At 40.5% G+C, this 20,414-nt stretch overlaps 1 protein-coding gene across 1 annotated transcript; it reads left to right on the top strand.

Annotated features, from left to right (window-relative positions):
* The first annotated feature begins 59 nt into the window (after positions 1–59).
* Positions 60–19,399, top strand: crabp1a (cellular retinoic acid binding protein 1a). The gene is made up of 4 exons (XM_006782437.3): positions 60–443; positions 4,284–4,462; positions 14,513–14,626; positions 19,025–19,399. Exons 1-4 carry the CDS (start codon positions 374–376, stop codon positions 19,073–19,075), a joined length of 414 nt encoding a protein of 137 aa, XP_006782500.1. The 5' UTR covers positions 60–373; the 3' UTR covers positions 19,076–19,399.
* The last annotated feature ends 1,015 nt before the right edge of the window (positions 19,400–20,414 follow it).

The following is a 20,414-nucleotide window of genomic DNA, read 5'->3' as shown; positions in this document are numbered from 1 at the left end:
GGGACAGAGCGTCCGGGCGGTGGGTGGAGGGGGGGAGGGACCTGCACTGCCTCTCATTAAAGACAGTTGCTAAAAAGGAGCTGAAGACATCCAGCATCCAGCACACCGAGACGCACGGATGAAAAAAGCGGCAGGAGTGTGTGTGTGTATGTGTGTGTGAGTGAGCGTCTGTCTGTGTGAATAAAGAAACAGAAACAATTGGGTGTTAACAGTGTGAGCGGGAGGCTGAGCCCAGAACAGAGGACACGGGAGCGCAGCGAAAGAGAAGGAGGGTGAGAAAGAGTCAAAGAGAGACAGAGGAGAGAGCAAAGAGCGAGGAGAGATCATCAGAGCGTGGAACAGGTTCTTTCTGGAGCTCTCAGCCTCAGCAGACATGCCTAACTTTGCTGGCACCTGGAAGATGAAGAAGAGCGAGAATTTTGATGAACTTCTCAAAGCTCTAGGTAAGCCCTCTCTATCCTTCCCTCGGTCTCCTCCACAGCCAGAGCCACATCCCTGTGCAAGGCTGACTATCCATCATGCCCATATAGGAAAAGGGCTTTTCTTGTTCTTTGGGAATGGCATTCCTGACTTCCGACAACATCATATTGTTCGGAGAAGCTCCCTGGGAACAGGAGGCAGAGAACGGAGAGATGCTGCCGCAGGGAAATCCCTTGGCTTTAAGGGAGATAAGAAACAGTGGATGCTAAATTCCACCCTAAACAGACGTTGTATTGTTACATGGGGAGGAAAACGGGGGGTGCACAACATTATTCATGTTAAGCATTTAAGTAGGGCATGCATTAATGCCAGGGGAGGTCTCTGGAGCCCAGTGTTTTCTCTCGCCTCTGTTCTTTTTTCTTTTTTTTTTCACCCTTCTTAAAACTGATGGTTGTGATGGTTTAGGTTCAGACCAGTTTAACTGGGTCATTCAATTGTGTTGCAGTGTTTAGTCACGCTGGCAGCGCCGAGGCAGGCAGGGCACGGCAAAGGGCCGCCTGTCTTTAGAATAATGCAGAACCCTTCAGGGAGAAGTTCCACTGTGAGAGGTTCCAGGAACTCTCCCGAACTGCTAACACCAAAGACTGGATTAAGATTCAAAATGTTAATGGACACTTCTGGTTTTAGCATAAAAAAAATCATCCAGGTTTAATCTATGTCATTTAATATCAATATGGATGCTGGTCGTATCTACTGTGTCTGGTCTCCTGACATGTTTGAAAAATGTCTTCTGGTTTGAACCTATAGCCTTAGTTGGAGATCACCGAGGCAAAGACTGAAACAATGCTGGTTTCAGTTTTTATGGATAAATAAATTAACATCACACTTCTTTCATTTCCAGCCTCTATTTATATGGAGTCATTAAGGAGTTTGGAAAGTTCACTAAAGTAGTTCAGCACCTCTCCAGCAACCCCCCCCCCCTCCCCATTTTGCGTTTGACATTCACCAGGCAGCAGCTGATCTGGCCTTAACTCTAATGGGGAAATCAGTCACTCTGCTAGTTTAGCACCTCATCCATTCAGGAACACATTAACATCTGCCACGTCAGATCACCCGGTAGCTCTTACATAAGGACCCCATCAATGAGAATGAGAGAGGGCAGTGATGGGCAACTGACGTGGATGCCAGTGCTGCGGCCTCCACTTTCCATCAACATCTTTATAATTATTTCTTGGCTCAGAGGTTTCCCCTGCAGAAAGAGGGGACAATATGCAGAACAAAAAGACCTGATGTGTGCAAACCTGCATCCAAAGCATGTTGTAAATACTCAATAGAAACTTTAGTCAAGTTGTTAGCACCGTTAGCACCGTTTATAGACCTTGAGACATGCATGCAAATTAAATTCAAAGGAAATGCAGCCTTTTTAGACATGAGGACAGCCTGCTGGTCGCACTGATCCTCATGCATATTTAATGCTAAAAAAAAAACCCCAAACCACTCTGTGATCTCCTTAGACCATGGGTGGGGTCAAGTAAACTGTCAAATGTGTTTTGAATCCTGACTGTTAACACAGCGGTTTGGGGATAGAATGATCTGAGCTAATTAGGGATTGGGAAATGAAACACTTGATGTTGTTTGCAAGCTTATAAACTGTCTATGGATGGAACTGTAAGTCGGCTGTTGGTAGGAGAAGGGCACTGAGACATAAAAGAGCCAGGGTTTTGGCAGGACGCAAGGCCAGATGGTCTTGCGGACTCAAACCAGGCATGCCAAACACTTGTCACACGCCTGCATGGAGCCACGTGCAGGATCACCACTTTTGCACCCGTCAAACAAAAGGAGAAAGTCAACGCTGACCTGACCTGACATCCTCAACAGTTTGTTTCCTTTCCTTGCAGACATGGCTGAATAATCCCTCACAGTGAGTTTAGTGCCAAAAATTGCACACATTTCTCCAAGTTTTGTGAAATAGTTGTGGGCTCTGCCCGAGCCACAGAGTATTTATTGTGTTTTTACTCACAAATGCGTCGCTGTCATTCTTGGTTAATATTCAAACATGTTTGGATGCAAACACAAACCAATACAAGGAAACCTGCAGTCAGCTTGTCTCACTATATTTAAGGTCCTGAGCTGATAGAAACTGGCATGCAAGCCCAGAGAAGACTATCTGGGTGGGGCTGAGGGTATATTGATGGCTGGTTTTCTACATCTCGTATCAGCAGAACGATATTTCTCTTTGTCACATGTAGAATTTTGTTAGTTAATGTACAGAATAAACAGCATGTCCCACTTTTTCTCATAACGTGTCAAAATTAAAAAAAAAAAATCAAACACTATATCTTTACTAAAACAGACTAAAAAGACTTTTTGTTTTTGGAAATCTCTATTTGACTTCTTTTCAACTACAAGTCAATCTTCCTGTCCATGTTAAATTCAATTTTATTTTATTTATATAATGCCAAATAAAAACAGCCGTCACCTTGAGGTGTCTTGTGTTATAAGGAAAATAATAATAATAATAAAACCCAACATTTAAATGTTCTCCTTTGAGCAAGCACTTGGTGACAGTGGGAAGGAAAAACTCCTTTTTAACAGGAAGAAACCTCCAGCAGAACCAGGTTCAGGGAGGGGGCATCTGCCATGACTGGTTGGGGGAGGGAGACAGGACAAAAGACACAATGATTAAGAGAGCTAGAGATGAATAATAACTAATAGTTAAATGCAGAGTGGTGTATAAACACAGAGTGAAAAGAGCTGAAGAAGAAACACTTGGTGCATCATGGGAAGCCCCCAGACCCCCAGAGGCCTATTGCAGCAAAACTAAGGGATGATTCAGGTTCACCTGATCTATCTCTCACTATAAGCTTTATCAAAAAGGAAAGTTTTAAGTCTAATGTGAAAAGTAAAGAGAAAGTCTGTCTCCTGAATCCAAACTGGGAGCAGGTTCCACAGAAGAGCGGCTGAAAGCTAAAAGGCTCTTCCTCCCACTCTACTTTTGAATATCAGAGAAACCACAAGTAACCACACTGGCAGGCGTGTGGGGTGGCTCATTCCTTGGAAATGAAGACCATGCAAGACCATTTCTGACATCCATATTTCTGCCCTTGCTGGCTGCTGACCAACTTATTTAAGAGCTGACTGATGGTCAGTCTCATGCGCTGAGTCAGACTATGAATTGAAGATGCTGGTGTAGCTGATCTAGTTGAGCAGGTGACCCAAGTATTAAAGGCTGAAGTCCTTGTTTGTGGGATCTAGGCTCGAGTCTGATCCAGACCATTTCCTGTGTGTCCCTCACTCTCTCCCGTCTTTCCTGCCAACTGTCTGCCTTGCACTATCCAGTAAAGCCAAAAGGTCTCACAATCTGAAAACTATTTCAAATCCTTCTCTCTTCTAAAATCTGAGCAGAGAGAATTTTTGCCATCTTGATCATGTGACTGGAACCTTAACATGTTTTAATTTTTGCTTTTAATGGAAAATGAGCCAAAGCCAAAAAGCCCAACATTGAAATATTAATAAAACAAAAGAAATTTGGTTTTGGTGAACACCAAAAATGGGTCCCAGAGACAACAAGAGCAAACATAAGGGATAATATTGTGACTCCAAGCACATACCACTGAGTCTGGGTAGAAAAGCCACACCCAACCATTATTCAAACCTTCTGTTTGTGAAGGGCAACCAGTCAGAAGAAAGATTGCATAAGGGGAGAGGAAGTAAAAGGTTTTTTAGACAGTGAAGAATTTAAACAACTTTAAAACATCATAAAGGATATTTTGAAACGATAAATTAGTGAAACCCAGCTACAATCGTGAGACCGACCTTTGTTTCTCCCTCTTGTTGACCTGGTTCGGGTCGTGTCCATCCAGGAGTGAATGCCATGCTGAGGAAGGTGGCCGTGGCAGCGGCCTCCAACCCTCATGTGGAGATCCGTCAGGACGGGGAGAAGTTCTACATCAAAACCTCCACCAGTGTGCGCACCACTGAAATCAACTTCCACATCGGTGAAGAGTTTGACGAGGAGACGGTGGATGGACGGAAATGCAAGGTAAATTTGGTGAGAAGTAAAAAAATCAAGTGGTAACCTTAAGTTAAATGTGGTCCAGAATAAAGGCTAAAACTAACTAAGTCTATTTTTCTTTTTGCTTAGTTTGGTTTAGTTTAAAGGTATGTTTTAGGCCCTTCTAGCAGGCTCAATTTTGTCTCTCAGGTTCTTGAAAATGTTAAGTTTGCATAATTATTTGGCAAATTAAAAACAGAATATAATGGGACGGTCTGGAATACAAGAGCACCACTGTCAAAATGATTTTGTTTTCATTTATTGTCAAAATAAATAAAAAATCAGCAGAACTGGCTCTTTGAAAACAGTCCAGTTACTTAAAAAGAAAAATCCACAAACCGATCACTTAATGCAGAACTTATTGTCTTTCTGCTTTCTAAAACCACCTATGTCGGTGGTTTTAGAGACACAAAGGTGTCATAAATATTTATACCCTGTCACTAGCACAAGCCCCTTGAGGTCCGCATGTCCTTCTGTAAAGTGGTACAAGAGGCAGGTGTAGCTCTGTAGAGAGAAAGAGATTTCAAAACAAAATGTGTGGATTTTACTGAGCAATCGGGTCCTAATTTCTGCATGGAAAAAAAAGACACGGCTGTTGAGATTTTTCAATTATATTTGTGGTGCTTATGAGAACCACATTGCTTTACTCCCCTTCGCTTTCCCTTTCCCCCACCCTCATTTAAATGTTAAGCTCTATCTTTTTCTTTTTTTTTCAAACACAAAAATTTTTGTGCTGTTTTTCTGTGAAGCAAATAAGATGCAAAGCAGATGGTTTATGTTACAGTCACCCATGTGTTAGGATAAGCTTGATTAATGGTGTGACTGTGGGACCACAAACCCACTGTGGGGACTCGCCTCCCATGTGCTGCAACAGAAGTCCCCTGAAGGTGGACATAGAAACTTTAAAAAAAAAAATCAGAATTAGTTTAAGTGTAAGGGTTAGGATGTGGTGGGTATTGCCCCTGAACTGCTGACAAAGTGCCTTAGAGTTCATTAAAGTTGGCTTAAGCATTTTATACAAATCATTGCAGCTGTTTGAAAAAAGCAAAAAAGCATGCTCTAATGTGAGGTTTAAATCACCAGGCATCCTTCAACACATTTATTTCATGAAAAGATGTGACATATAAGCACAATGTTGTAATCTTTGGTACGTCTCAAATAGTTGTCTTTGGTCTTCTTTTCCAGCAGATATTACACGCAATTGGCTTCATGCTTTAAACCGTCTGCATTGTTTGTACTCCTGGTAATTCTTTCTGTCTTCAAGAACTTCAAAGCTGTTTCAAAGGCCCGAATGAGAAATTAATACCTCCTCACAGTCCCATCTATTGGTATCATGCTCACGTCAGAGCAGAGAGATTAAGGGCACTGGTGAGAATTTCTCTCTGAACCTCTGCAGTCCCCGAGGGAGGACTCATTCATCCTCAAAAGCAGCTAAAGTTTTGACACAGACATACATATACATATACGTATGTGTGTGTGTGTGTGTGTGTGTGTGTGCGTGCCCCAGGGGGAGCAGAGTGGACTAAGGATTTAATAAAATTGTTCATTTAATAACAAATCCCAGTAAAGCAACAGTCACTCAATGTGTAATTCATAATTACAACAATCTGCACATCTGAGGGGAGGAAATGTAGACATCCTGAACTAACAGCTGTACTCTGTTGCTTGTGATGATAGTGAGCTCGTCTCTTAGAGACATCTCTCGATACGATCTGAACAACAAGGCATTTACATCATCCGTAAAGTGAATATGCAGGCTGCACAATTAAATAAAGAGGAAGCGAGGATTGATTAAGCCTGATAAGGCCCATGTGAAAACTGACCTTCTTAGAGCTGAGCGCCACCTGTGTCTGCATATCAACGAATAAAATGATCTCATATGATCAGTTGCACTCCTCTAAAGTTGACCTAATAGAAAATTAATCACTTTACTTTTGTCACTTACATCATCTGCATTCAGTCATTTCCTGATATTACAGAGATAATATTTATGTACTGTAAATGGAGACGTGGACGTTTTTCTACTTTATATTTGTTACTGTAATATCATTAGTTACTGTGTTTATGTAGTTTATACGTGATGTCATATTGTTTATTGCTATAAATGTCAAATCTGTGTGAAAGAAGGAAGAAAAATGAACTTAGAGTATTTAAACATTTGAACATTGATTTAAACCTTCCCAAAGTGTGGGGCCCGCAGGGGGGGGCGCAGAGCCATTGCAGGGGGGGGGGGGGGGGGGGGGGTGAAAAGGGGGGAAAGAAACAAAACGCTTGGACACTGCTAGCACCTCGCCTACAGAAACGCAAAGCAGGAGATGAAGCATCGCTGAATATGTTTCCAAACCAACTTCATTCTAAGCCAAAGACTAGAAAATATGGTGAAGCATATCTTCCCCTTGGCTTCACCTGCACAAGTGCAGAGGTAGGTCTCCCCTGCAAAATTGGTTTTCCCTGTGTCGGGAGCAGCGCTGGGCTGTTCAAATCACGGACAAACAGTATCCCACAGTTGTTTATGTTTTTAAACCCATTTTGCACAGAGAGGCATTTTTTGAAAAATGTATTGATGCAATGTTGAATATTATAGCACATGAAAAAAAACAACTACATGTAAAATAATCACACCGTGATGCCTCTGCCTTTCTAAATGGAGGGACAGTAACTGCGTGTAAAACCTGCAGATAGTCAGATTAACAGTATTTTGTCTCTATCTGCCATTCTGCAATTCATCTCATGTAAACAATAATGTGGTGCACAGCATGACGTGAAAAAACGCACATACCTTTGACGTTGAGTGACGAACTCTGTATTCCTCGTCCACACCTAAACGCAAAAAAGGATTTTTAAATAACCTCAGTTTTCAGTGTTTGTTTACGTGTGGACGAAAAAGCTGGTTTTCAAAAATACCCGTGTAGGTGTGGACATAGCCTAAAAGAGTTGGTAGTTTATTTTATCACTACCTGTAATTTATTGCAGATTAGTTGTATTTGGGAGCCACTGATTTAAACATCTGTCTTTCTGGGCCTATAATTGATATAAAAATTATTGTATGTAAGAGGGAAAAACATATCTCGTCTTAATTTGGGTTGTGGTACTTAGAGGAGACATACAACTGAGCATAAAAGTTAACATGACTAAATTGAGGATTTTATTTCCACACATGCGGATTTGCAATGAGCATTTTAAAAGCAAGATAGTCACTTTTACATTTGCCTGTGTTCAACAAGAATATGGAGCTGCACAGCAGAAATCCTGCAGCTGGGAGGGATTCTGTATCTAGCAGTAAGCTGTCACCCTGCTATATGTGCCAGGAGAAAAGTAGCTTGGAATAAGTGAGAGCTGTGCTGCAGTATATTCACCTATGTGAATATAGAAAGTGCAGTGCAGAGAGTTACATAACAGATGTGCGAATGAGAATCTTGTCGACCTTCTCAAACCTATATGAATTTGGAGATCAGTCATATTTTTAAAAAACTTTGATAAGATATTGTCAAATATTTGTCAAATATTTGAACTTTTAGCTCCTTTCCTCTGATTGGCTGCCCCTCTTAGAAGATTTAAACAACAGGTGGGTGGGGCATCTGCACCTGACATCACTATATTGGGAATACTGCCACTCTTTAACATCATACAGAGATTAGTCTTATCCACTGGCTCACTGGGTTTACTTGTACAGTACACACATGAACCTACATGAACTCCATATCTAAAACTCTGTTAATGGTAATATTAGCAACCATCATTAAAACATAAAGAGGTTCCCTTTTAATGTTAATCTACTTCATTGCAAAAAATGATCAAAAAACACGCTATACCTTTATCATCTATTCGTGAGGGACTGAAGTCGTTTAGAGGCCTTTTTTCTTTTTATTAGAATTGGGCATTGACATTCAGTAGCATCTTTCACAGTTTTCTAGCTGCTTTTCTTTATCCTGTATTACGTAATTTCCCCGCCAGCTTGCTCTTCCAAAAAGCTAGACAGTTGTCTGGTTCCATTTTCAAATCTGTAATGGAAAAGTTAACATACCGAAATATTCCTGGGCAACAGGACGGAGTGAAATTCCTGCTTGTGGAGAAGAAATTCTGCACACGGAAAGGAAAATGTGTAATTGCATGCATGCCTGAGAAATTGGAGATACAGTGTGTATTTATCCCAAACCACAGCGTCCCTGTGGGTATTTGGACTGAACTCATTAACAGTTTGAGCCTTGTATCTCTCTCTCTGTAGCACTGCAGATAATACGTGAATGCTTTAGCTGCACTCACCGGATAACATGTGACACACAGACTTGTTGTCTTTACCTTTTGTTTTATGGTTTGATCTACATGTTGCAGCCAGGGGGAGCAGACATGACCCATTTTATATGACAGCGTTGGCTCCTTCTGTCTGAGCCCTGGGGCTGGGCTACACAGCTCTCAGCATCTCTGCTAGGAAGGTGACAAGTCAAGTTACCGTCACACATTTCTCACCTCTTGTTGCTTGGGTTAGCGCATCAGCGTCACTGCTTTTAGGGGCAAAAGGCTTTATGAGAGACAAAAGGTACAGGCAGAGGTGTGCCTGACCCTGGATTTGAATGTAAAATTGTCTTTAAATTAAAGTGGCTGTCGGGCCACTTTAAATAGGGGTTTATATTTATTCTGTTTGGCTTAATCAAATTTGTGTTATAGCATGTACAGTACGGGAAATAATTATTCAATCCACTTCTGAATTTGTTTGTTCACTCACGAAGAAATGAACAGTACATATTTTTATGGCAGCTTCATTTTACTGGAGACAGAATAACAACAAAAAGATGGAGGATAAGAACCTCCTTCCCTCAGCCCGAACACTGAAAATGGGTCATGGATGGGTCTTCCAGCAAGACAAAGACCCAAAACAGCCATTTCAACAAAGGAGCGGCTAAAGAAGAACACATTAAGGTCATGGAGTGGCCTAGCCAGTCTCCAGACTTCAGTCCTTCAAGTTGTTGAGCAGCAGCCAAGAAACCTAAAGGAGTCCACCCTGAGATGTCTGCAAACTGACCAACTTCAAGAAATGTCTTACCACCAACAAGGGCTTGTCCAAAAATTTGATAATGTTCACGTCTTTGCAAGACTCAGCAGGGGACCAAATATTTTAAATTATAATATGAATAATAATAACAAAAAAAGTCTTCTAGCTAGTTTTGATGTGCAGCAAATTCTTCTCGTTCTGGATTCTGACTGATCCCATGTTTCTCTCCTGAGACCACAGAGTGTCTGAAACAAGTGAAAAAAGAGGAGATGGTTGCAAAACAGCAGGACATTTTCACAGAAAAGAAAATGACAACAACCTCAGTGTTGTACTGAGTTCAGCCACTAATTAAGGGTTATGCAAACAGTGCTGAACAAATACCGGACACTCACGGGAGGCTGAAACTGAAAACACTGTATAGCATTGATGGTTCAACATTACAAGGAGAATTATTTTTAGCAGTTGCCAATTTACAGATAAAGCAACACTATTATTTATTTGAAGCCGGTCTTTCATGCACCCAATCTTAAGCTTATTTGACCACTTACTGTGTATTAAACTACTAAATAGACCATTATTACCACTGAGCTCCCTGCAGGTTGTTGCTGGCAAGGCTTTAATGCCCCCCTTTGTCTTAAAACAGCTGTTTAGCTTAAGGCTTTAAATCAAAACAGTAAAGCTGCAGGGAGATGAAAGGTGATGAAATGCCCCACATAATCACGATTTTATTTTAAACACAATTAAAAATACTGCTGCACATTTCAAGGTAAAAATGAAGCAATGGTGGTCAGGAGCAAGCCTGCTGTTCCCTTGTGTGGCGATTATTACACAATCCTAGAGCAAAACCTGCAGAAGGCAGGACCCGCTGACCCTGGCACATGTGCCACAGGGGCGAGAGGGAGTGCGCGGGTGTTGGCGAGGTCTCAGGTGGATGAGGTTGGCAGAGAAGCCCTAAGTGGGTTTTAGCCTTCAGGCTTGGCTGCACCAGTGGTTAAAAGGATTACAAACTGATCTGCACCTTGTGAAGAGCAGAGGGCTTATTAACACCACCACAAGGTTAAAAAGCTCCGGTTAATCTGTGCAAGTGTGGTAAATGATAAGGTGCTTCCTGTCAATGCCAGAGGTGACAGCGAAAGTTAAGGGAGATACGCTTTAGTGGAGAGAGGTGGTTATTATTAGGTAATTTACTACCTGCAATTGTGTTTTTTGCATTTGTAAATGTAAAAAATCATCTGGGCACAACATAGCAAAGAGCACTTTCTTCATTTATGCTGATGGGCAGCACTGATGACGGTGGTGTCCTTTTTGCAAACAAACCACTGTAACACCGGCTAATGATAAAAATTTCTTTCTAAGGGCAGACCGTTTACCTTTTGCTTAGTCAAGTTTCACATGACCTCGATGTACATCTTAGAAAAATACTGCTGTGTCTAACGCTTTAATAAATACCCACACAACATTAGGTGGAATTGTGAAAATCATTCACAATTCCACTTAATGTTGTGTGTAGCACTTCAACCTAAAGAGCGATGCTTTCAATGACAAAAAAAAAAAAAAAAAAAAAAAAATTATAGGAAATGATGCAATAATTATGATATCTTAATCTGATTCATTGGTATTGTTCGTACACCATCGTAATAATGCTGGTACAAGATCAGCAGTACAACTGACCAATCGTGTTGTTCAATTAGCACTAGCCTTAAAGCTAGCTAACGCTCGGATGTCAGATTGGATATGCTGCTTGGTAAAGTGTTTATTACATTGTATAAATTAATAAAGAAAAGAGTAGAAGTGTTTACCATTTTTTACCACAAGGGAGTTTTGTATAATCAATCACATTTTTTTTCTTTTTTCCCCACATCGCAAAGCTATGACATTACAACAACATGATTGGTCAATTGCGATGTTGATCCTTGCTCAACATTATTATGATAATGGCGGAAGAACACCAACTCTGGGGTCTGAGACGCACCACAGTTACACAGGTTTACACTGAGATATTCATTGATGGATAATAATCTAAAGATTTTAACAGCCAACAGTAGCTTTTCTTCTCTATTTTCTCCTGTAATGTGAATACATTTACATTGTTTCAACGGAGCTCATATGAAATTATTATGGGATACTGAAAAATGTGCCCCCAAAAGCCATTTTGAAACAATGAAAAAATTGCAAAGATGCATATTAGATAAACGAAATGACCATTTGTGACCATTTGTGACCATAAGTTCCCGTGGGAATCTATCACTAAAGATGTTGCGATTTTCTTTTTAAATATCTGTCATCTTTTTGTAGGAGTCAGTTTTAAACGTTTCTTAGAAAAAACTGTGCATCTGCCCTCTCTTTACCAGTCTGACACGTCATTTGTCTTCTGGCAGCTGCAAGGAAAGGCGAAGGATAAACACTGCCGTTAGAGAGATAATGTGATCAAACTGTGGGAGGAAGCTGAGCGAGAGTGTTATTTTGGGCTCTGAAAGAAAGCTTGAAAAATCCAACATAAAACTTTAAACCTTAACAGGAAATTAGATGTTTTCCCTCCACTTCCCATCATACTATTTGCATCTGGTAAAACATGAGAGACTAAAAGAAAAGCAAAGACAGGGGATTTTCTGATAAGTAAAACACTACAGACAACACTGGAAAAGGTAAAACACGTGCTGCAGACATTGGTCTTGGCCTCAAATGTGTGTACATAAGCACTTAGGATGCATGAGAATTTATCTGTGACTGGGAAAGCAAAAGAAAGATCAAATGAATAAAAAAGAAAAAAAGGCAAAGAGTGGAAAAAAGAGCTAAAGAAAGAAAGTATTAGATGATCTGGCAGGAATATCCTCAGCTGACTTTGAATTTGACCATTATTTTTTATGACAGTTGCACAGCTGTTACTGTATGTGACGTTTGGTAAAATCTGTCCACAGATATATAAATATGAGCACCTTATGAAGTCTTTGTGGTATAGTTCCTGCTACAGGGAATCTCACTAAGACTTGCTACTGATACACACAGAGTTACAAAGTGAAAAACCATATCAGCCTTGCTGTCGTGGCTGATAAACAGAGGGAACGCTGGAAGAAAGCCCTGCTGTTCTTCAGCTTGGCAAAGACTGTGGACGGCAGCCCGCGGGGATCTGTGATGGCTTTGGCTACCTTTGATATGGTGATTAACATTTGCCTCTGAGAAACCGAGGTGGCTGCTGAATTCAAATCAGAGGAATGGTGCTTTTTTCGAATTACAAAATAGAAGAAACTATCAAACAAATGATCAGAAATCAAAACACAAAGACTCCACCATGTGAGAGTTTTTATTGTAGAGAATTTTTTTTAGGGTTTTTTAAGCTTAAATGCAGTCTTGGATAATGCTTTGACAGCTTTGATCAGTTCCAGGCTTTGGAGTGAGATCACTTAGCTAATTAGGATGCAATGCTGAAATGAAAAATGCAGCTGGTTGTATGGAGACGAAGCAAACTTCAACTGTGGGAAATCAGAGTCAGAGAAGAATAAGGCAGTGTTTTTATTCTTGAGTGACAACCTAGCCACCAGTTACACTCTGATATTTTGTTAAATTCAATAAAATAATGGATTAACAAAATAAAATATTTGGTGTTATAGTAGAGCTGGTGGTACACTGAGTTTCCAGTCTTTGCGCTAAACTGCATACCTCCCTGCTTCACTCTGTTAAACCGGTAGATGCCAGTGACACTGATTAAACTAGAAAAAAAGTTCTCTAATTCTGAATTCTTCTCTCATTTTTAAATATATGAAATCTGAGTAAAATTACAACAAAGAGTAAATTAACATGTATGATGTAAAATAACTCCTCAATCAATTCGTATCCAGAAAGAGAAGCACATTTCCTAAAATATCATACAGTTCATTTAACAGAACAGCTGTGGAAACAGTGGACAGCTGAAATGAATTACAAGGGCAGTTTATGGGTCCCACACCGTCTAAATGATATACGCTGATCTTTTTGGGGGGGTTTTCTCTCAAGTAGGCTGTGTTGGATTTTTTAGCAAATGTGAAGCCAATGGAGGTCTGCCAGGACTGGCTGTAATGTGTTACATGCATCAAGTGTTTGTAAGCAGCTTTGCTTGTTGTTCTAATTCATGTGTGGCCGAATAAAAGTTGTTCAGTCAAGTTATTGGCGAATACGTCCACTGAACCAGTACATGGCTAGACTGAAGATACATTAATGCTGGCAGACGAGTTTAAAATAGGTAAATCTGTAAATGTTCTACAAATCGTTGCTATATTGATATTTTAAATACACAGTCAGTAAAACATCAAGGTTGGGAACTATATATCAACCAAATGTGAAACTTTCTTGTTCTGCTGTATGAACACACTACCCTTACATTACTGTAACTCATCAACCATTTTGGTCATTTTTGGTAATCCTGTAATTTTGGTCATTTTACAGCCAAAATTTGAAAATAAGTCCATGTGGCCTGTGAGCTGTCTGGGTGATAAAAGGTTAAATCCTGCATTTCTTTCTAATGGCGATTTCTCAGAAGTTTCTCAGAAGTCTTTCTCGTGTTCTCTGATTTATGAGCTCGGTAAAGATTTTCCTTGTTTATTTATGATTTCAGGTACTATTTTTAGTTATTGTTCAGCGTAGCTTAATGTTCATGTTTGAAATTATTGCTCCCATTTAGAATGAAACTCATGTTAAAGCTGGACATGTTTTAGGGTGTGCTACCTTGTGATTGGCAAGTCAGCAGTCTCTGAACACACAGCACTCTTCGGTTTCTCATAATGCGTAGTTTAAAAAAACAAAACAAGATGGCAGCGGTCAAAATGCTGAATTCGAGGACTTAAAAAAGGGAGTCCACGCACCAGCCATCTTTGACATGCAGTCTGTGAGCAAAACTCACTTCTGGCTAAAACAACTTAGTGCTGATGCTGATATGCATTAAGGGTAAAATTCAAAAAGCCCATTTGGGAAATGATCACATTGCACACCCTGAAACAGTGTAAAAGTGCAACATGAATATATATCTTCTAGATAATCGTGCTGACCCTCGTGCCTTTTTGTCCCTGTCTTCCCAGAGCCTCGCCACCTGGGAGTCAGAGAACAAAATTCACTGTCAGCAGACTCTGGTGGATGGTGACGGCCCCAAGACCTTCTGGACCCGAGAGCTGAATGGAGATGAGCTCACACTGGTGAGCGCACACTAATAACTCATCTTCTCACTGAAAGCCTCTTAATAGATGACCGCTGTTGCTTAGAAAAAACCCCAAAACAACTTTACCAACACAAAAGCAGAAAAGTCTAGGCTAAATGAAGAGAAAGACAAAGAATGAATGCTTGCCTAAAAATGTTATTTTACACGGATCGAGAGCAGGATCTGTAAAGTTTTTTCTGTAAGGCATCACGGCTTGGACCCAGAAGACATCAGATGCATTAAGATGTGCCTCTTGAGCAACTAGTGTACTCTGTTTGAGAAATGGTTAATAAAACTCAGGCAGTGAGTGTATGAAGTCACCCTGGAGATTCATACATAAAGGAAATGAGAGAGGCTGTTTCCCAAGGAGGCAAGCTTTCATCCACCCCGCAGAGAGATGTGAAAAGAGAACAAGAGGGGCTGCTACGCTGACATTGCAGTAATACCCCCTGTATTTATCCAGATTAATATGGGCAGGAGTCAATGGGTCTAAAGCCCCTCAAATGACGTGCAGGGGAGCAAAGCAACGCATCAGAAGACCAGTTCTCAGGGCCTCAACAGCTTTCTATTCTCAATGTTCAGCGCTCCCACACTCATTTCTGTTGTTCTTATGAGATGAATATCCAAAAGGCCGAAGCCTGAAACAATATGGAAGGTTTAGATGCTGAAAATAAGTCATCACAGAATGTTTGTATAGCTCTATATTACAGGCCAGAATCAAGCAAGAAACAGCTTAAATCAAATCCTCAGTGCCTAAATAGTATTTTGCTCGAAGCTCCTCGTTGTTCAAACTGACAAGCTGAGGAGGCTGAACATGTGAATTCTTCTCGAGGCAATAAAAGCAAAATGTGTTACAGAGCTTGCCCCTCTGGTGGCCATGCTGCTGTGGAGGAGCTGAAGCATTCACACACTTACGGAGCGTGATCCTGCTGAACTGTGACAGAAGCTCATTCTCTGTGCTTCTCAGCTCTCCTCACTGTTATTATCCATGTACGTCGCTACACAGTCAGAGAAGCTTGAAGCCACATTTGTCCATGCTACTGTAGAGTTTAAAGAATAATATGCAATGTCATTTAAACTGTCCATCCATGACAATACGAAGGAGTAGTGTGCCATTGCCTTGCCATTAACCTCTGGGTTGCAAAGGGGCTTGCAGAGAAGCAGCACCTGTGCACAAGCTGAAGCTGATTAAACAGCATGGGGGATGTTTACAGGATAGGACTCATGCAAGGCTGTCAGCTGAGGCATCATCTGATCTGCCAAGCTGATGTCTAACCTTGACTCAGTGGTCTACGCTCTGGTCTATAGATTACTAAAATGACTTTGGAGTGGCAAACATAATCGCTGCCTGGATTACATTCGGAGCCATCTGTGGATAGGTTTAGGCAATTAATGCACTATACTCTGATAGGTCTCTGATAGGCTCCTTTGGTTTGCATTTCATCTCATTGGACAGATTATAAGAGTTCTTAACCAAATGTTAAACTTTAAAAAACATTTTTTTTAAAAACCCTCCAGACTTTTTATCTCCCTAATTTGTTATAAAATTGCACAGACCAAATGCAAGACAGGAGGCAGATGAAATGTAAGGGAAATAAATGCATAAACACTACTGGGAACACTGGGAAAATAAGACTATTAGAAACACGAAACAAGAAATTCAACAAACAGAAACAGAAACACACCACACACTAAACAAGCAGGTTAACATGGTTTATGTTTTTTTAAACTCATTGAAGCGGAAAGCCAACACTCTTGATTGCTTTATTTCTAAATCACTGAACGAACAGAGGCATCATTTACTAATTGTTCAGCACGTCATTAAGCACCATTACGAGAACGAGAGAACCACAAGTCATCTTCACACCCAGATGCCTTTCTGTCAGACAAGGAGCTGCAAAACCCAAAAGAAATATTGTGTGAATCTAATTTAAAGCTATCTGCTTTAAAAAAAAGAAGAAAAGACTAACAATAGCAGAGCTTCAGCTCCTGACTCAAAGGAAGACTCAAGATCACACAGCAATGGTCTGAATGTGGCACATAACTAGGGCACATTTCCATATGATTTGCATGATCCGTTTAATTGGTTTAAGTACTTGAGGGATAAAGTTGTTGTGTGGACGTCTTTTTGCAGCTGCATCATCTCGAAATGAAATCAGAGAACAGAAGGCTGGGCTCGAGCTGTGCATAAATCAGTCATTCAGAAGTTTCCTTTGGTTTCATCATCGGCAGTGTGAGGTAGACCCAGACTGATGAGCATAAATGTGATGCTGATGTAGTGGCACATACTTCACTATTAAAAGGAGAAAAGTTTTCTTCTTCAGCCCCCACAATCTTATTCTCTTGACATTATCCTAAAGAAAAAAGCAGATTGTTGTTTGGTTCAGAATTCAAAGCAAGGATACTTTCCAAGGAGAAAGTAAGTAGATTTGAAAGTATCTTTCAATCACTCTGATTGACGACTAAATGGCCAAAAATAAAATGGGAAACCTATTAATATGAGTCTAAAACCATTATAATACGTGTCGCAGCCCAGAACCTTTCTACATGTTATTCGATGGAGGCGTGTGTGGACAGGCACAGACATCGGATATTTTTATTCTGCCAGCTCTCTAGTATGAAATCTATACAACGCAATTCAAATCCCAGTGGGTGGGAGTCATGTGCACTGTTACCTGCACCTTTAACTTTAACTTTCAGGCCCCTCTTCAGTGGAACCATCTCCCAGTTTGGATTTGGGAGACAGTCACTATCTCTACTTTTAAGATGAGGCTCAAAACCTTCCTTTTTGATCAAGCATATAGGTTTTTTGGGGGCCTTTTTCAGCTTTATTTGATAGGCTCAGTGAAGAAAGGACAGGAAAGCAGGGGCAGACTCAAACCACTCTCAGCCGTATGACATGTGGTCGCCGCTCAATGCACTGAGCTAAACCAGCACCGGATAAAGTGTATAGTTAGGGCTGGATCATGTGACCCTGAATCCTTCCTTAGTTATGGTGCAATAGGCCTCGGCTGCTGGGGGCTTCCCGTGATGCACTCTGCGTTTATACAGCACTTTGCATTTATTATTAGTTATTATTAATCTCTGTCTCTCTTCCACGGTGTGTCTTTTGTCCTGTCTCCCTCACTTCCAACCCGTCGCACGGCAGATGGCTGCCTCTCTCTGAGCCTTTGTTCTGCTGTAGGTTTTCTTCCTGTTAAAAGGTCTGTGAAGGTCCTCAGTCATCCAGGTGATCGTAGTCTAATGAGCTTGGAAAGAAAAGCATCTGGACTTCTTTAAGTTTCTTGAAATCAAGAAGTAAAGAAATCAATCAAATCAAGAAACCTAAAGAAGTCCAGACGCTTTTCTTTTCAAGTTCCTTGGACTTCCTGTCAAAAGGGAGTTTTTCCTTCCCACTGTCACCAAGTGTTTGCTCAAAGAGGTTCTCTGACTGTTGGTGTTTTCTCTGTATTATTGTAGGGTTGGTCTTTATCTTAAAATATAAAACGCCTTGTTATGATTGATGCTATATAAATTTAATCAAATTGAACTGAACTGAACACCCATTTAAAGTTTAACAGTGAACAACTGCTAGTATGATTTTTGACCAAAGAATTCAGCAGCTATCATCAGATTCTGGATGTGAGCAAGGGGGAAACTGAGAAACTAGAATCTTTTTGTCACTTTTGGCACAGATTTTTGGTTCTGTAGACAATTTCTTTGAGGACACCACCCCTGATTCCCCCTCAGATACCTCATTGTTGTTTAAATGGTTTAAGAGAACATTTTTAAATTCCTGTCTTAGGCCCACCTGTGCCACTCTATTTAAAGAAAGAAAAATCTTGGAAATGCTCCTGTATATACAACAGAAATTTATATATATTAAAAAAAGCATATAAACTTTAAATTTATAAAGAAAACAGTGGAGAACAAATGAAATTCAATTTCATAGCAAACGAAGGACATATTCAGAAACAGACATAAGCCATTTCCAAATGAGCCCATTGCACTTCAACAGTAATAAGACTACAGGAAACACATCAGTACTCTCATGTGAAATACAAAACCTGTTTATGATCAGTCCTGGGAGATCGGTTGAGAACACATATTTTCTGGTATTTTGTAGTCCTGCATGTCAACACAAACTATGCTGCGGTGTCTGTGTCTTTGTGCAAAGGGGGAAAAAAATGTTTGCATTAGCTCAAGGCTGGGCTTTTGTCATCTCAGTGTGTTTAGAACAGAGGATAAAGTCACATTCTTTCAGAAAGATTTATTGTGCACTTATTTGCACACTCAAAAACTGAAAAAGTCCAAGTGCCTTAGGACTTTTAGGCAGGTTTGTTGAAGTTTCAAAATGTGACCATTATAAGCGATAATCACTATCACATGGATGAAATTATCTTTTTGTCCCCTCCAGATTTTTGGTGCGGATGACGTAGTGTGCACAAGGATTTATGTCCGGGAGTGAAGCGCTACGACCTTCATCAGACCGAGGCAGACGCCCATTTGGGCCACAGCTCATTTAAACCCAACAACACATCATGCTAACATGCTAACACATTTGCAACGTATCCTGTATTATCTCTCAGCATCAGCCTGCTTAGTATCCCATAGCAATGTCTCTGTAATCTGGTTATTAATAGTGAATATTGTGTCAGCAGTACAGTAGCTGGGTATCTCCATATCCATACGTACAATCCTGGTGTCGGCTGTTTAAGTAGGAGTTAGTCATCAGTTGCATCGATTAAATACTCATGTTCAATGAGAACACACAATAAAAAATGGAAACAAATAGTCTCTGCGCTCATTTCTCGATTACATGAATTTAAAGTGAAGGTGCCCTGGGCATCACAACATCATTTGAAAGGAATAGTTTGGTGAAAGCACCACAAAGAGAGAAACAGCGTTCACATGTATGAGTTGCTTCAGTGACAATGGTAAACGGAGTAGTTTTTATATAGCGCCTTTCTACTGTACCTGCGCACTCAAAACGCTTGCATCACCCAACATGCATCATTCACCCATTGCCTCACATTCATACAAGCACTTTTTTACTATCGGAACATTCACACTCTGATGGATGCAGGATCAAACCACCACCCTTCTGGCTAGTAGATGTCCTGCTCTACGTCCTGAGCTACAGCCACCCTATGAGCATGCAGTGCAGTCACTCACGAGACAAAGCAACTACTGGCATCATCTTGATCAACTAGCCTTACCAAGACCCTTCCCCAGTTTACATGACTGGAAAGAGAGCTGCAACTTCACTGGTAACACAAAACCGCATGTATAGAATCAGTAAAATCTGCAAAAAAAAAAATTTCCTCTTCCTGGTTTCTTATCTTCTTTTTTTGCATATTTGTAATACATATTTCAGATCATCAAACAAATTTTAATAATAGACAAAGATAACCCGAGTAATTGCAAAGTGCAGTTTTTGAATGATGATTTCATTTCTTGGAGGAAAAAACTCTTTCCAGACCTACCTGGCCCTGTGTGAAAAAGTAATTGTCACCTTGTTAAATCGAGAATTTACTGAGATTAACCATGTTTTTCGGAAGGCCGAGTCATTTTCATTACATCTCTCAAAAACATCTTGATGGTCCCACAAGACTTTTAGGAAAATTTTCTAACGTCTGATCTGACAAAAGCTGAATTTCTTTGAAAGGTTTGCAACCGGTTACTTCGGGCATAAAACTAACACAGCATTTCATAAAAAGATTACACAAACAGTCAAACATGGTGGCGTTAGTGTGATGGTCTAGGACGTGGATGGCATGCTGTAACTGATGGAACCATGAATCCTG

This window comes from Neolamprologus brichardi, chromosome 7 (assembly GCF_056152115.1).
Source record: "Neolamprologus brichardi isolate AB-2024 chromosome 7, ASM5615211v1, whole genome shotgun sequence".
Classification (NCBI taxonomy): Eukaryota; Metazoa; Chordata; class Actinopteri; order Cichliformes; family Cichlidae; genus Neolamprologus; species Neolamprologus brichardi.
The sequence above is the reverse complement of the archived record's forward strand: the minus strand, read 5'-3'. Positions and strand labels throughout refer to the sequence as shown.

Excerpts from the sequence above, each read along its gene's own strand:
- crabp1a (XM_006782437.3), top strand. The coding sequence starts at position 374 with ATGCCTAACTTTGCTGGCACCTGGAAGATGAAGAAGAGCGAGAATTTT. Across the intron at positions 444-4,283 it reads TGAACTTCTCAAAGCTCTAG|GAGTGAATGCCATGCTGAGG; the intron begins GTAAGCCCTCTC and ends GTGTCCATCCAG. Across the intron at positions 4,463-14,512 it reads TGGATGGACGGAAATGCAAG|AGCCTCGCCACCTGGGAGTC; the intron begins GTAAATTTGGTG and ends CTGTCTTCCCAG.